Genomic DNA, 17,701 nt, shown 5'->3' on the forward strand with positions numbered 1-17,701 from the left:
TTTCCAAAAGTCTTTGGCTTTCCTGTTTTTGTATTTTTCTTTTATTTTTGCTAAGCAGTACTATTTTAATGAAGAAATAACTTCCTCTGTGTGTCGCAGGCAAGAAAACAAACAGAGCTTACATGTAGCTTTTTATTGTCAAATATCATATCTAACTTGATTCAATTAAGTAGTCATTTGGAATTAACTTTGAAAGTGAACCAGAAGCATAAAGTTCCTAGAAAGTCTGATGACTATCCTGCAACCTCGTATTGTCCTGTTTGCTAGCTAAATAAGCCCGGCTCAGCACTGATTTCACAGTTAACAGCCAAGTCTGGCTTGAACACTGAACCTGCTGTCTTTTTGGGCAACTCCAGGTCCCTGCCTAGGCTTTTGATTCTTCTTGGGAAATCCCCATCAAACATACTTCATTGAACTGCCTCTCCATCACTTTCAAATGCCTTTCAACCATTCCCATCCCCTACCTCATGCACCGTTGCTTAGAGAAGGGCATGTACACAACACTATTTAAAGGACCATCTTCATTTGCACACGATTCAATAGGATTACTGATATGTTTAAAGCTAAGAGTCTTTGCAAGGATCCGGGTCTTATTAAGTAACTGTGATTTCATTATTGTCATCCTCATCCTCCTTCTTCTATTTTTTGACACATACTGTGCACTGAATTTGGGGCATGAATTTTCAAAAGTGATGAACTGCTCCAACTTCAGATGAATTTCATCTGCTCAAGTCATTTAAAAACTAGTCCTTAAAATAAAAGCTCTTCAGAGAAGAAAGCATGCCTTTACTTGTTTTGCAACGTGTCCAGTACATATTTGCATTCAAAACTAAATGGATAAACTACATACCCTCTTACGTGTTTTCTGTGTTATAAACACTGCTTTTCTCATGACCTGGTTTACAAAATTGTATATGCAGTCGTAAGTAGATCCAACAGATCATTTTACTGTGGAATCTGGAAATAAAGAGTTTTCAAAGATCCAAGAGATTTTCTTTCACTTTTAATGAAGTGTCTAAATTTTCTTGAACTCTTCTTTTATTTAAATTCTTATTACCTTAAATTGACATTTATTTTCAATTAGTTTCCTGTTTTACTATCTGTTGCATCTTGAAATAATTTCTTAAAATAGAATTCCTAATCACAGCTCATTTGATCTTTTTTCATGCTTTATTACTATTTTAAATTTCAGTTTACCTTTCATAGCTCTTGACAGCTTCTTCTTTTTAAAATCAGTCACATCCTATACCATTTGCACTTAAACTTGGCTTTTAATACAATTCCTCTTTGCAAAACTCAGAGAACTTTTAAAATCATCATCGCTGTTAAAATAATTATAGATTTGGGAAATAAAACTTCTTATAATATTACAAAATAGTCATAAAATTTTTTGTGTCAATACCTAGCTGATAAAAATGTTACACTTCTAATCAAGAGGTGCAGTGATCAATTGCTTTTATTATCAGTCTTACAGTACCTGCAGATTGATTGTTAGACTTACTATTAAATTTTTCAGTTTAGATCAAAACAGATCATATCTGCATGTATGTAGTTACTTATAAATTCACATATAGATTTCAATTCTGCATTGAATATTTCTGAAATATTTTTATACAGTGTAATAATGTCCTTGAAAATAGCTTTTCATATCATCAATAAAGAGACTGTTATTTTTGCAGCTTTGTAGTGAGAAGATGGAATAGGTAATCTCCAGAGGTCTCTTCAGCTTTACTGCCCTTTTGCTTAATTCAAATGTGGAATTCTCATGCAGCTGACTCCTTTTTCTCTTTTTTTAATATTTAATGAAGCTGGTTTTGGTGCATAAAGCTCTAGTAGTGATGATAAAGGATAGAAAACTGTGCATAAAGGCAAGAACAATCTGCCTTCGGCTAGAATTACACATAGTTCATCTTGCATGGGGCCAGGTCCATTTTTAAGTAATGTTAATTTTATTTTATTTACATGGTGTTTATGCAATAATCTCTTTCTCTTTTTCTTTCTTCTTTATTTTTTCTTTTTCTTCCTTTTCTTTTTCTTCTTTTATTTTTCCTTTTTCTTTTTTATTTTCTTTTCCTTTTTCTTCTTATTTTCTTTTTTATCCCTTTTCCATTTTCATTTTTATCTTTTTTCAATTTCCTTTTTCTTTTCAATTTCCTTTCTCTTTTGTTTTATTTTTCCTTTCCATTTTTTTCCCCTTCCCTTTTTCTTTTATTTATTTTTCTTTTCACCAGGATTAGGAAACCAATCTTAGCCTTTCTGTTAGCAGCTTTGACACAGTTTTTGTTAAAAGTGTATCATATTTACCATTGCTTTTCAGAAGCACTCACCAACAAAACTCATTAGTTCTACAGCACTTACAAATGAGCACTAAGGTAAATAAGTAACCAAGCTTATTACTGATTGCTCCTGAAATAAATAGCTCTTTTACCTCTACTATGTATTATTCTTTTCTTCCTAATTTAGGACCTGACTTACCAGAGAGTATTTTAAAAATCAGTAAGAGGCACACAATAACCTGCTGTGTTATTATAATGAAAAGCGTGTTATTGTGAGATCTGGAGTGGCATCCAAAGGTGGCAGTGACCTTTGGAGTCCAGCCCTGCCAGGCACAATGCAAATATAGGAAGAGGAATTCCAGAGCAACTTACCATCTAACTGAGAACAGTGGCAGGGAAGGAGCACAGTGAACCATGGGAGAAGGTAGATACATACAAAAGAGAAGAGATTGTGCTGACAGACATTTAGCAAAGCAACTGATCTGAATCAGTTAGATGAGCTGATCTGAATCAGTTACATGAGCTTTGTACACTACCTGCCACTTTAAATACTACTTAATAAGCCTTAGCTTCTGCACCTCAAGACTTTTTTTAGCCTTTTACTAATACCAAGTTAAGGAAACCTTAGCTTCACTGTATTTGTTTTATTTAACAGCATTTTATTTGTATGTTTCTTCTCTGCCCTGGGACAACTTCTACTCTTTCAAATGTTAACAGTTCTTCTGAAAAACACTCCAGCTAAGTCTACCTCTCCTGTGGGTGCCAGGTCCTTCTACAAAAGATCCATCTACACAATATGGGATAGAAATGCTATCACTTTGTTTTCTCCTTATCACTACTGTGGTTTTGAGACAAAGAGAATCAGTCTGCGACAAGGATTGTACATTGTACTGGCAAATGCAGTACGCCAAACTCCTACCAGAAGTAACCCTTTAAGTTGTTCTGTTAAAGAGGTTTTGCTACAAGAGCCAGAGTCATGAGATATTTTCAGCAAATAGAGCTGGAAACAGGAAGTGTAGATGGTTGACATGATGGTTTTAAGTTCCTTTGAGGCTGTTGGCTACAAAGACAAAAAAAATGTATATAAGAGTGTTCTACACTACAAATTGTTCTAAAACAAATAAAGCCAAACCTGTGCAATGGTGTTTTAAGGTGTATGTTTGCCTTGCTAAGGCTTGGGGAAGGCTATGAAATGAGAGTAAGTGCACTCAGGGCACCTGGGTGCTGTGGTTGCTGCAGCTGTTGGTGGGCAGAGGCCAAGCAAAGCAAACAGCTGTGAAGACCACAGGCCTCCAGGAGGAAAGACAAGGTAGAGGGCACGGTGCTGCAGGGACAGGGCAAGAACTTGGCAAGCAGCACTGGATGGCATCCAGACCCACAGAGGGCAAGAGTGATGATACTCTGAAAAGGGAATTTCTTGGGATGTCTGGATTAAGTCAAGGGAAGGAAAGGGAACATACTGAAGAGAAGTAAGGACCAGGCTTGAAACCCCTTTCAGCAGCAGTGAGAGGAAAAACACTTCAGAGATTTGCAGCACTGGATCTGCTTAGCTGAACAAAAAGAATAGCAAGAAAGGACTCCAACAAAAAAAAACATTAAGCACTGGGAGACTTTTTATTACAGTGGAGAAAAACATAAAAGAACAAATGGCTATCAGTGAGAACCAGGCAAATTTAAGCCACAACTGAAATGTGACTTTAACAAAATTTAACATCAGAAGAAACTGTTACATAAGGCTGGGGATTTTCCTTGTATCTATTTTCTTTTGAGGGATGTGCTTTTCTCAAACTGAGTTTAAAGCAAAAGTACTGAGATCTTGTATATTTTTATATATTCACTTTAAGATGACCAGCTGGCTTTAAAAAGGGTGAAACCTCTCTCTGTCTGCAGGAGGCTGTTTTAAGGGGAACAAGTTTATCTGTGGGAATTTGACCCAGAGGAGCTGCTTGGCAGATAATAAGCACTTGAAAGAGGTAAATTAAAGACTTTTGCTATAAAAAAATCTATAAAGACTTTTAGTGGAACCTCCTAGAAAATGAGGCCTTCAGGATGGCTGTAAGGATCACAGGAGGAAAAGCTCTTTGGCCAGCTTGTGAAGGAGCAACCACTGTGTGGAAGGGTCCTCCTGACTCTGTGAAGGAATCAGGGATGGGCATTTCCCCTCCAGTAAAAGCACTGGATTGAAAAGTGACTGGCACAGTTAAAGTATGCCCTTCCACACGGGAGTTTGAGAACTCCTTCCCTGAACCTTGTTAATAAAGAAGGTTCTCACAAGTTGGTGTTGTTGAACCAGTCAGGCTTTTATGAAGTTTATCTAACCTAACAAGATAAATTAAGTAAATATCTAAAATGCTCTATGATACATTGGTTTGCTATGCTTGACTGTGGGGAAAAGCATGAGTATGGATCAAGTTCTTTTAATCACATTTTAGAGTCAAACAGATGATTTGTTTGCTTTGAGCTTTGAAGCCTACGAATGTATTGGACATTTGTTACAAATCTAGGTGGTTATTTGGTTAAAGTTTAAGAAATCAAGATTTTCTATTACACATACATACAAATAACTGATACTGCAAATATTGCAATGTCAATGTAAAGAAGTAACTGAGGACACATCCTTTTGTACTTGTAGGATATGAGAGTAATTAAAGAAAATTTATTTCAAGGAAAAGTGTATTATTGATAGCCAAAGTTAATCTTCAATGTTCATATATGCATATTTTATATATAAAAAATTACATAAAACATTTTTACACATACAAATCTATTCTGAGGAATATTAAGCAAGCCAACGGTTTAAACGTTTGCTCAGGAAGTAAAGTTGCCCATAAGACTGCATGTTCAAACATTTTCCATTTAGTTATAATCAAGTTCTATACTGTCTGGTTTTGTTGTTTGGGTGGTTGGTTTTTTTTTTTTTAATGCTGGTTAGATACCTACTTTTCACTTGAGAAGTGAGGATTCTTGCCTGTAGACGCATGCAAGAAAATCAGCACTTTTGAGATCCATCGTGCTTTTCTTTCTACCACTAGATGGTAGTGTGTGTTGTTTAAAAACACTTGAACAGCACTATCCTAGTTTGCATTTAGCCATTTATCCTAGGAATCTTTTTTCCCTACATGTAAAGAGAGAATTACAGCTAAATCATTGTCAGCTACATTAAAAGAGGCACTCTGTCCCCAAAGCTGAACATTGGAGTGAAGATCGATTTTATTTTCTTGGCTCTTCCAGTAAAAAGCAAACGTTGTTTGTCCCTTCATACATAACAAAAGGAAAGAATGCGTCTGTCATTAAACCCTACAGTTTGGGAGATTCAGGTTTAATTTTTCTTCTGAAATCTATAACTGCATGAATGCTGGGGAGGAGGTTAATTCATATTTGTTTTCTTTGTCATATTTGTAGAATGTCAACAATGCTTGCCTCTTCCAAATTGTCTTATTTGAACTTTTAGGCTCTGGAAGCAGATAGGTTTCTCTGCTACGGAGTAGTGCAGCGCATGGCATTATGTCATAATGATCTCAGTCAACTGTTAGGCACTATTATGATGCAAATATCATTAATAACTTCTGGTTTGTTGTTAGCAGGTATTACTTCTTATGTTTTTAAATACATGTAACAGCAGATTGCCATTCAGATTCCTCAGGTGGGATTTCTGTAGGGCATAGAAATCTTGATGGAGAGAAAACAGATAGATAGCTTCTTCTCGAAGAGGCAAGTGTCACCACCCCTGCGGGAAGCAAATCTGAGATTGAAGAATAAGGCTAAAAATGGCATTCGTTTGTCTGGAGGTTTTAATGCTAGCATTGAAAAGTTTCACCTTGTTCATATATGAGACTTTTAAGATACCATTTGTCTAAATTTTTGTGTAAACTTGAGAGAGAACATACGGACTCATGTCACTTATCACAAGCAATCATAAAAATATCCTATATCTAAGATGACAGCTTATCACTCAAAAAAAAAAGGCTTAAATGGTTCAAAACAAACAGATTAGAGAGTCTGAAGAAATTTCTAACAGAAGAGGAAGGAGAAGACAAATGAGTGTTTCTCCATGTGGCATTTTTCTCCTTCTTGTTGTCTCCTGCAAGATCTCATTAAAATTGACTGAAACTGGTAACTTATCAGTTTGAGGTCTTTGCTCTGTTGGAAAAAAAAGTCAGCTGTGTTAACTTAAGAGAGGGTAACCGAGGTATCTCAACGAGGGGAGCTGTTGCCTCTGCTCTAAACTTTGCACAGCACAGTCAGTAGGTGATACAGCATTTTCAACTGTCAAAACTTATTTTTCAAAGGTTCTTTACTTGCCCAAAAAGTTGCTGCATTTGGAAGAAAATATCTGTAAGAGTATTTTACTTTGAACACTGTTAAAAAATATTTGCTGTATAGTATTTTAAATATTTTTTAATGTTCCTGAATAAGCAATCCATGGCTGTGGGGTTGGACCTAGAGGATCTCTAAGGTCCCCTCCAGCTCAAACTGTTCTTTGATATGATTCTATGATCATAGCCTGCATTAATATGTTTATAGTCTGGTTACAAAATGCTGTCCAGTGTTTGGCACGGTACTTTTTTCCCATTGCACACTAACAAGAGCTATCTACAAAAATACAGTAGTGATCCAGAATACCAGAAATTATGAAATTAAGTAATTTTTTTTCAGTCTTTGTAGAATGCCTGATGACAAGATCACTCTCTGTGATTAAATGCTGCTTTCTAAGTAAGTTCTGGGACTCCGAACTATAGTATGAATGCCAACTGTATCCTCAATCACATCTTTGATAAATCTCTTGTAAACTGGAAATGAGAATAGTATTAGCCTCTCAGAGGCTTTCTCATGATAAGAAGGAACTCCTATGTTTTGGCACCTGTTCTTACTTCTTACAGGAATTCACATACATTTCCCTAGTAGCCATCTTTCAGTCTTGAACAGGTCTCAGGTGAGAAAACAGCTTTTTGACTGATGGTTCTTCCCACTTTTCTGACCAGGTTCTTTCTTATACAGCCCTGCAGGGACAGGATATTTGGTTAGTGCTTTGCCAACTACTGCCCGGCATCCTCTCACTTCTTACAGCCTTTTACTATTCTGCCTTATTCTTGTACATCCCACAGGATATTTGAGGAAAATCTGCAACTGTCACAATAACTATATAAAAAAACTGTCACCTCTGAAGCTCACTTTTGGGCCTTTCCCTGGAAGGTGATGCTAGGTATACATACACAAGAAAAGGGTCTAGGCCAGTTAGGTCAGACTAAAGAGCTAAACACATTTGGCAAACTTTATTCTTCTACGTAGGAATGCCTGGCACAAGCAGCTTCTCAAGTGTAGCCAGAGAAGGTGCAATTGTCCTTTATGGCCTTTTGACATGAGGAAAAGAGAAAAGTTGTAAGAAAATGTCTCTCTCACATCCAAAGGAAGGAGGAAAAGATATAGACAAGGCTTTACGTGCCCTCTTTCACAAATTTTAAAGTAAAAACAGATTTGTTCTTGGCCCAGCAACAGGATACCTTGGGAAAAAATATAAAGAAAAGGTAAAGATCCGTCGCACCATTCCTTCACACATGGAAATCATAGAATCACAGAATCACAAAGGTTGGAAAAGACCTATTAGATCACCCAGTCCAACTGTCAGCCCAACACCACTGTGCCTACTAAACCATGTCCCAAAGCGCCATATCTACATGTTTTTTGAACACTTCCAGGGAAGGAGACTCCACCACTTCCCTGGGCAGCTTGTTCCAATGCTTCACCACTCTTTCAGTATAGAACTGTATTCTAATGTCCAATCTCCCCTGGCACAGCTTGAAGCCATTCCTTCTTCTCCTATCACTTCTTACTTGGGTGAATAGACCAACACCCACCTCGCAACAACCTACTTCCAGGTAGTTGTAGGCAGTGATAAGGTCTCCTCTCAACCTCCTCTTCTCCAGGCTAAATAACCCCAGCTCCCTCAGCCTCTCCTCATAAGATTTATGCTCCAGCCCCTTAACCAGCTTCATCGCCCTCCTCTGGACACACTCCAGCATCTCAACTTCTTGTAGGGAGGGGCCCAAAACTGAACACAACATTTGAGGTGACCTCACTACCTACAAACACAGGAACGCAATTACTTCTCTACTTCTCCTGGCCACACCAGTTTTAAGTACAAGTCAGGATGCTGTTGGCTTTCTTGACCACCTGGGCACACTGTCAGCTCATGTTCAGCTGGCTGTTGACCAGCATCCCCATTTCCTTTCCCACCGGGCCACTCTTCTCCAAGCCTGTAGTGTTGTAGGAGGTTGTTGTGACCAAAGTACACAGATGCCAGACACTGTTATGGCTCCCAACTCCCCAGCCCCTGGGCTTCGTTTCCATTGTCTATTCAGTTAACTGTTTACAGAATATCAAGGGTTGGTTGGCTTGTCCTTAAGGCTGGTAAGAGGAATAGGTGTTCACAATGGTAATTTTTGTTCTAAGTATTTGAGTAAGGTCCATTCCTGCTACAAAACACAGCTGTGTGACTGCAGCACCCCTTCCCCAGTCACCTTGACCCCAGCAAGGTCTGAGGGAGCTGGGGTTGTTCAGCTTGGGGAAGAGGAAGCTGAGGGGAGACCTCATCACCGCCTACAACTGCCTGAAAGGAGAGTGTGGGGAGGAGAGTGCTAATATCTTCTCCGAAGTGAGAGGCAATAGAGAATGGCCTCAAGTCGCACCAGGGCAGGTTCAGATTGGACAGGAGGGAAAGTTTCTCCACTGAAAGTGTTCTCGGGCACTGGCAGAGGCTGCCCAGGGAGGCGGTGGAGTCACCATCGCTGGAGGTGTTTAAAAGACGAGATGAGGTGCTCAACATAAGAAGGATATGGAGCTGCTGGAACGGGTCCAGGGGAGGCTACAAAGATGATCAGAGGGCTTGAGCACCTCCCCTACCAGGACAGGCTGAGAGTGTTCGGGTTGTTCAGCCTGGAGAAGACAAGGCTCCGGGGAGACCTTACAGCAGCCTTCCAGTACTTGAAGGGCTGCAGGAAAGCTGGGGAGGGATTGTTTACAGAGGCTTGTAGTGATAGGACAAAGGGGAATGGGTTTAAATTGGAAAGGGGAAGATTTAGATTAGACATTAGGAAGAAATTTTTCATGCAAAGTGTGGTGAGGCACTGGCACAGGTTGCCCAGGGAAGCTATGGCAGCCCCACCCCTGGAGGTGTTCAAGGCCAGGTTGGATTGGGCCTTGGGCAGCCTGATCTGGTGGGGGGTGTCCCTGCCCATGGCAGAAAGGTTGGAACTGGGTGGGCTTTAAGGTCCCTTCCAACCCAAACCATTCTATGATTGTTCCTCCCGGGGTGCCCCCTGCCCCCGGGCCGGGCGCGCTCTGCCCGCACTCAAGATGGCGGACGCAGCACCCGGCTCAGCCAGGCCACCTGTTGCGGAGGCGGCGGCGGCTTCCTATTGGCTCGCGCGGGGCCGCGCGCCCCAGGGTGGGGGTGGAGGGGGAGAAGACGGCGGCTGAACCAACGCGGGGGAGGGAATAAAGAGGGGCTGGAGGGGCTGTAAGTTCTGTATGCGCGCGCCAAGGCCGGGCGTGGGGGAGCGGGGCTCTAAGGGCGCTTCCGGCGGGCCCCGCCCCGCGGGGGCTCCGCTCGCCCCCGGCCATGGAGAGCGGCGGCGGGAGGGGCCCGGCGGGGCTGGACGAGCCGCTCCAGCTGCCGCCGGAGGAAGCAGAGAACGAGGAGGAGGAGGGGGCGCTGCCGCCCGAGGCCGAGACAGACTGGAGCTTCGTCGACGGCGAGATGGAGGCGGTGTCGCTGCGGGACCTGCCCACCGCCACCATCGCCTGCAACCTGGACCCGCGCGTCTTCCAGGACGGGCCGTGCCGGGTGAGCGCGCCGGGCGGGACCGCCCCGACACAGGGGGAAGGCGGGCAGGGCCCCGCGGGGCGGCTCCCCCTGCTGGTGGGGAGACTGCTCGGCTTGGGAGAGGCGGGAGCGCGCGGGGGGGGGGGGGGCGGCGACGCTGGGGTTGAGGGGGGGATTGCGGGGAGTGGGTCGTGAGCGCGCGCTGCGGGCGGGAAGGAGGGTGGGAGCGGGCTGGGAGCGCGCGCTGCGGCGTGGGGGAGGAGGTGGGGAGCGGGTCGGAAGCGCACACTGCGGAGGGTGGGGAGAAGAAGTGAGGGAGGGCTCAGGTAGTGCGCGCTGCGGGGGGAGTGACGGGGGGGAGCGGGTCGGGAACGCGCGGGATGGGGGGTGTGGGGTGGGGCAGAGAGGTGGAGAGAGGGCTGGGAGCGCGCGCTGCGGAGGGGGAAAGGATGCGGGGGGGGGGGGGGGGGGGCCGGGAACGCGCCCTGCGGAGGGGCGGGGAGGTTTCAGGTCGCGGTCCTCGGGAGCTGATCCGCTCGGCTAAGCCCGGCGGGCAGGTGTCCTCAACGCTTAGTCAGGGCGAAGAGGTGCATAAACCAGAAGGGAAAAAACCTTCCCTCATTCAGAGCTTTGCGGTTAAGGTTTAGCGAGGAACAGCGGCTCTGTTGGTACACCCGGAGGGGTTTGGCGAGACGTGAGGTGGAAGGTAGCGCTGGGAGATCTGAGAACAGGGAAACGAGCGCTAAGTTCCCTCAGCTGTGGATGCAATTGGCACTTCTGAGTCGTGCAATAACTTCTGCCTAGTAAAAGGCTATGGATCTGTTTGTGACTATCGAAAGGCAGAGGCGGTTACTGGGTGGCACGCACAGATCTCTAGTGCTTGTCTGAGCTGAGGACTACGCTGTTTGAAAGAATAATCAAAATTGAGAGCCGTTGTTCCAGAGAAGGTAACGGCAGCTGTCAGTGGAATACCATAAACTGCCTGAAGTGAACTGCAGCTCTATGTGTAATAAGTGGATATGAAGATTTCAGGATTGCTTATCACTTTTCTCACCCTTTTATTTGTTTCAGCTCTGTCCAGAATTAAAGAATGAGTGAAACTAATTTCTCCTTCGAGTTTTATATCTGGTTTTCCTATCAAGCTTTTATTTTCTAGTGACTTTGATAGTGGAGTTCATGTTTAGCTTTTAAACAGGTTGAAGTTAAATGGAATGGACTTGAAAAATTGGCAATAATTGTACCGGTTTAAAATCCTATTAAGATAATTGGCTGTCTCTTTGTGAAAAGCAGTTTATAGAGTTGTAGTAGTAGTAGAAGTAGTCTACCAGCTCAATCCTGCTGACAGTGATAAATCATTAAAAACCAACTGGAAGTAGGAGATGCAGCTACATTGTATTCTAGTTACTTTCTAACGTTATTATAACATTTAATGACAATATGCTTCTTTATGGCTTTGGGTACCTGCAGGTGTGATGTAAATTGCACCTTTACTGGGATTTACCTGGCTTACTTCTAATTCAAGTGTGCTTAGGATAACACTTGTAAACATTTCTATGTAGTATCATCAGTTGCATGAAGTAATAGTGTTTCTTTAGATGAATTCTTGTAACCTTGAAGTGCAGTCTTTGAGACAGTAGCTGGATGGATGACAAGGTAGGTGTATAATCCCATGCAAGACCAGGAAAACCATTTTTATATCTTTATGCTCTGATTCCAAAGAATCTGTCTCCAGATACTTAAGTTGGGTTGGGGCAAGGTCTTATATATCCTTTACACTACAATAAAAAAATGGTTTAACTCTTTTTTTCTTTTCTTGCAAAGAGCTGCAGCAAGAAGGAATGCAGATTGCTTAATGACAAATTAATTTGGGGTTATCAGTGTCAGCCTAAAACCTGACTTAAACTTAGAAGAATGCTCCAAACCTAGAAGATTGTTCTCTATCGGTCTCAAACAATGGATTAATTGTAACTTCTGCCTCTGTTTTTTTTTTCTGTTAGATACATCATTTGATTCTTCCCACCAATGTACTTGATTGACTGTTTCATAAACTAGGTATTATAAGTTATGAACTATGAAGATGCCTGTATTAGCCTTAAAGAAGACAGCTGGTATACCAGAAGGAATCTAGCTCTGACAGTACAGAGCTCATTGCAGGCTGAATTAGTTTCCCAAGAGATGAGACAAAGTATTCAAAGAGAAAAGAGATGTGTATCTTCTGGTACCTAAATAAAGCTCTAAAAGCAAGGAGAGGCAACTTTATATTGCCGTCCTCTGTGTGAACATCTGTATTCTTAAGGCAAAGGATGGTTTTGGATTAGGAAAGTTTGCTTTCTTATTCTTTCAGTAAATCACTTATCTTGAGGAAAACTGCCTTCGTTCTCATACATATAAAAACATTGAACTCCTTTGCAATGATCAGCGACATAAGGAGCGTTTTTCTTGAGTAGGAACTGTTTTTGTTTGATGGTTTTGCGTTTTAAAGGTTTTGAAAAGACATATCTGAGGTACCTCTGCAGTAGGTTGCCCTCCTTTCCTGTGTTCACCTAACAACTGCTCTAAAAGTGTGGACAGGTAGAGTGAGAAGAGAGCATCTGTGACAGTTGGTGCTGTTCTGTTATTGCCTGCCGGGAGATTCTTTTCCTGACATAAAAGAGATTTGCAAAGAAGATGGAGCCAGTATCTCCACAGAGGGGCCAGCAAAAGGATGGTAGGCAACAGTGTTTTACCATAGGGTGCCAAGTACAAAGTAAAACCAGCATAAAAGCCCAGACTCTCGAATACTCTGTGAAATCGAGCTTTACTTATTGCAACAAGAAAGGTAACAAGTGATTAGTAGCGATTAACAACGTGTTAACAGCTTTCAAGGCAATGCTTCTAATCATTACTACAAGAGCATAAGTGTAGTAATTAAGAAAGATTTATCACCAATTGCCTTGGTATTGTCATCCAGATCCGCAGTTGCTACCGGAGCCCCTCTTGCAGCGAAGATTTGGAGAGCCTATCACGGACATTTGGGGGGATCCTATGCAGTGTATCGACTCATAGGTGGGGTCTCCAAAGATCGCGGCAAAATGACCCAGCTTTTACATTGTTGAATAAACAACTTGCATGGTTCTAAAAACGTGGGATCTCTGGTCTCAGCTGTTTGTTTCCCACCCCTTGCTCCTGGAGCATGGCCGATGTCCCAAGAGTAGGAGATAAGGAAAGAGCTGGGTATCTCTATATCTAAACAAAGGGGCTGTTGAGGTGCAGCACTCCTGCAAAGCTCCGCTGTTTTCACACAGCGCTCATGCTGATTTGTCAGGCAGTATGTTGATGGTCTTTTTCTCATCCTGTTTATGCTACAGAAGCTACAATTAAGGTGGCACAGTCCAATTCTGCTAATAATGCCAACCATGATACATTTTCTCACACTCTCTGTATTTAAGAATAGCACAGCTCTATTCTACTGATAGCAATAGAATTTACAGATCTAACAGTACACACAGCAATGCAATATGAATCATCCATGGGTCACCTATATAGTTTTAGGTCTGTCAGTCTGGCCCTGTCACTTCAAACAGTCACAAGGTGCGAGAGGGGAAATTCAGGTTGGGCAAAAAGGAAAGTCTTTCACTGTGAGGATGGTTCAGCCCTGGAGCAGGTGCCTAGAGTATCATATCTGTGGTTTCCAGCAGTGTCCTGAACATCAGGCCTTGGGCAATACAACAGAGCTTGGAGGTTAGCTTTGTTTTGGGGAGAGTACTGGGCTAGATTGTCTCCAGAAATCTTTTCCAACTAAATTTTGCTAAGAAATTATAAAGTTGTAGAGTGAACTGAATTAGTAATTTAAAACGCATTATTGCTAAAAAGTTATGAATATTTTAAGTCCTATTTTGAGGGGAGGCTTTGTTTTTATTTCTCTCACCTCAGTCCTCCAAACTTCTCTATTAACTTCTAAGACCTAGATATCACATATTATCCTTTATGATCCTATAATGCAATTTTGATTAGATAAAGACAGATGAGGGAGTAGTTGCCATGCTCTGTTGACCTTGGCCAGCTACTGTGTTTGTCCTCAAACAGGTAGAAATTCCCCAGAGTTTATGAACTATCCAGAGGCAAAAGCTGATAGCAGAACTAACAGGTAACAGCTTATTTTTAAATCTGGCCCACTGAAGCCAGGCGTAGTTTTGCCCCACACAAGGAGTATCTGGAACACACTTAGCATCGCACTGCTGTATCAGTGGAAACTGATATAGGGTGAGGGAAGAGATGAGCATTATCCTGACCCTTTTGTCTTCAGATTTTTTTTTTTGTTCCAGGAGCTGCTTTTTTGAATTAAGTATCCATCCTTTTAGGGGGATTTATTCCTCTTGCAAGCTTGCCTTTCAGACAACCACGAGAAACCAGTAAGCACTCCAATAAATACATTGGTGTAGCTAAACAGGAGTTTCGTAAGACATTGGTGGTGGTGTTGGGCTGAGAGTTGGACTTGATGATCTTAGAGGTATTTTCTAACCTTAATGATTCTATTCCAGTGTGTATAGTTACTGCAGCATAGCTGTTGCTTGTAGGATTTAAATTTCTAAGGCAAATAATGGAAAAAATATCTTGAACTTTAATAAATACGTGTATCTAAGAGGGAAGAAGAAAGTCTTTATCAAAGTTTTATAAATAGCACAAAAAAACCCAAACCAGTGTTGAGCTTCTTGGGACGTGTTGTTTTATAAGTGTGGTATGTGTATACAGACTTTTAATAGATTGAAAAGCAGCTTAGGTTTTTGCTAACTGAATCTCAGCCATTGAAATATGTAATTTAGCTTCAGTTAATGAAGAGCTAGCTCTTTATAGCTGGAAATGTATGACTGTTGTGTTTGAGAACTGCAGATTCAGTCTAAATACATTTTTAGTGTGTTCTCTTGGCCAAATGTCAGGCAGTTGCGAAGAGAGAAGAGGTAGGAGGAGGCACTAAGAGTGAATCTCTGACTGGATTTGTGAAAGGTGGCTTCAGCATACTGCTGTTGGATGGTGTAGAAAAAAACAAGGTTACGTTAAGAGTGGGGAAAATATTACAGGGTCCTCTGTGCATGCATCCAGTTTTATTTTAACATTTACTTATTTTGCCATTCAAGAAAATGAAGATGTTTTGGTCTAAAGTGACAACTTAGTTATTGAAAATTATTCCAAGATAATAATTTTATAAGACTATGCTTCGTTAAGTAGTTTTAAGAAAACTCACTTGAATTACTATAGGGCGTATATAGAAAGATCAAACTTGCTCTTATCAGTTTAGCAAATGGTTGTATGGAACTTTGTTATTGCGATGACAAACGAGTGAGTAAAGGTATTGTGAAATACAATATGACCAGACATTTTATAAATATTCCATGAATTTTGGTGTGTGCAAAGTGTCATTTTCTGTTCTGTGAACTTCCTGCTTTTTCCAGCATATGTAACATTCCTAAAATATCTTGTCTATATAGGTTTTTTTTTTTCCTCTTCAGCAGGCCTCTTAATAATCTTGGATTGCCCTATTTGAGGAGAGTTGATCCAATCAAAGGTCAGATAGGACAGTTAGGTGATGACGGACAACAACTATTTCTGTTTTGCCCTCTATCTTCTCAAATAGTGATTTGCTCTTGAAATGCTAGTTCTATGTTCTTGCCCTTTCAATTTTTTTTAATGTTTTTATTGAGGTGTGAATTTCACAGTTAAGAAATCTAAAGAGTTTTTATTGGGTTTGCAATCAATCTCTGAAAAATAGACCATCCTTTCAAGTAAGGTAATAGATTTATTCACATAAGGCATCTGACTTGCTTAAATACCTTATGACTAGTTCCAAAATCTTCCAGAGGAAACTTAAATACTTATTCTCATGCTTTTCTAAAGCACAGTTGGAGGAATACCTGTAGTTTCTGCATCTTCTTTTGTTTTCACTGAAGTACAAGAAATTATCTTAAATGAAAAACCTTTTTCTGATCTTCAGGTTGGCTAATTACCTTGGAAAAATGCTGTTCTGATTTCCTGAAATGTTTTCCACCCCTAGCTCCCAGCTTTTTTATAGTTTTAATCTTGACTTTATGCTTAAGGAATTGTATTTCAATCTTAGAGAAAAGAGTAGAAAAGCAGTATTACTTCATGCAACAAGCAGATGAGTTTGATCTGTTTTAACTGTGTTTCTGTGTACTCAGTTGGAGAAAAAAAAAAAAAAAGGATGCCAGTAGCTAATTACCAGAGCCAGCAATTAAGCTTTTGCGTATGTCAGTCCTCCTCAACTGGTATTCAATTTTTAAGAGCCTTTTTATGTCAGTAGAGGACACTCAGTTTTTTTTTAGTAGAACTTCTACTGTCAAATGGCAAGTCCAGTAGGTAATAGGCTTGTTTGTATCTTGTAATCCTGGAGGGATGTGGCATACTTCACTGATGACTTTCAAGTTCTGAGTACAGCCACAGGAGGGCTAAATAACTTCATTTATGCCCCGTTAGTCTCTTGCTAAGTAGGTTACCTAAGTCTGTTCTTCAGGTTTCCATTTCAGCTTAATTGTAGACAAGTATCACTCGTTTAATTTGTGAAGAGTAAAAGAGTAGCATAAAGATTATCTAGAAAGAATTCAACTTTAGCCTGCTGAGAAAAGAATTTGCTTTTTAGGGCTAAGAGATGAAAGATTTTTGATGCAGCTGCTTTTCCTTAGAACAGATTCAGCTCCTTAAACTATTTTAAAATATCTATAATTGCCTTAATCAGGTGGGTCTTGCAGGTTACTGCAAATTAATGAATGTAATGGTAGATCTCCTGCAATTAAAGAAAACTTAGGTTTCCAGATAATTCTTGAAAACAGGCTGTTACATCGTGATAACAGTTTTTCTGTGGAGCTTGCTAAGGGAAACTTCACTGAAAGCTGGATTTTTAAAGAAACTTGGCTTGATTGCTTTTAAGTAGCAATCCTAGCAGCTCAAGAGCGGGCCATCCCTGTGTTCCAGAAAAGGAGCTGGCGGGGGGAAAAGCCAGCTTGGTGGAGCAGGGAGATCTCAAGATGCGTCAATAATAAGAAGAAGCTTTATGTGCTTTGGAGGAAAGGACAGGCATCTTGGGTGGACTACAGGAACGAAGTGAGATCGTGCAGGGAAAAAATCAGGAGGGCCAAGGCCCAACTAGAAATAAAACTCGCTAAGTCTGTGAAAGACAACAAAAAGTCTTTCTACAAGTACGTTAACAGGAAAAGGAGGACGAGGGAGAATATCCAGTCTCTATTGGATGCAGAAGGAATAACAGTGACAGGGGATAAGGACAAGGCTGAGGTACTAAATGCCTTCTTCGCCTCAGTCTTTAATAGCAAAGAAAGTTCTTCCTTCTGTTTACAAATCCAAGAGTTAGAGGGGCAGATTGAGGCTCCCGTGATCCAAGAGGAGGCGGTTAGAGGCTTGCTTGCCCAGCTAGACGCCCACAAGTCTATGGGGCCAGATGGGATCCACCCAAGAGTATTGAAGGAGCTGGCGGATGTCCTTTCCAAACCCCTATCCATCATCTTCCAGAGGTCCTGGCTGACTGGGGAAGTTCCACTAGACTGGAGGCTGGCTGATGTTGTGCCCATATATAAGAAGGGTTGCAGAGAGGATCCGG

The 17,701-nt window shown here is 41.4% G+C and overlaps 1 protein-coding gene across 1 annotated transcript in view; it reads left to right on the forward strand.

The window, feature by feature from the left end:
• Positions 1–9,765: 9,765 nt before the first annotated feature.
• RCAN1 (regulator of calcineurin 1) overlaps positions 9,766–17,701 on the forward strand; it is a 46,529-nt gene continuing 38,593 nt past the window's right edge. The window contains exon 1 of the mRNA XM_054067154.1: positions 9,766–10,119. Within this exon, the coding sequence (XP_053923129.1) occupies positions 9,895–10,119 (225 nt within the window). The 5' untranslated portion in view covers positions 9,766–9,894. The remainder of the gene's footprint in view (positions 10,120–17,701) is intronic.

Source organism: Cuculus canorus, chromosome 1, assembly GCF_017976375.1.
Source record: "Cuculus canorus isolate bCucCan1 chromosome 1, bCucCan1.pri, whole genome shotgun sequence".
In the NCBI taxonomy this organism is placed as follows: Eukaryota; Metazoa; Chordata; class Aves; order Cuculiformes; family Cuculidae; genus Cuculus; species Cuculus canorus.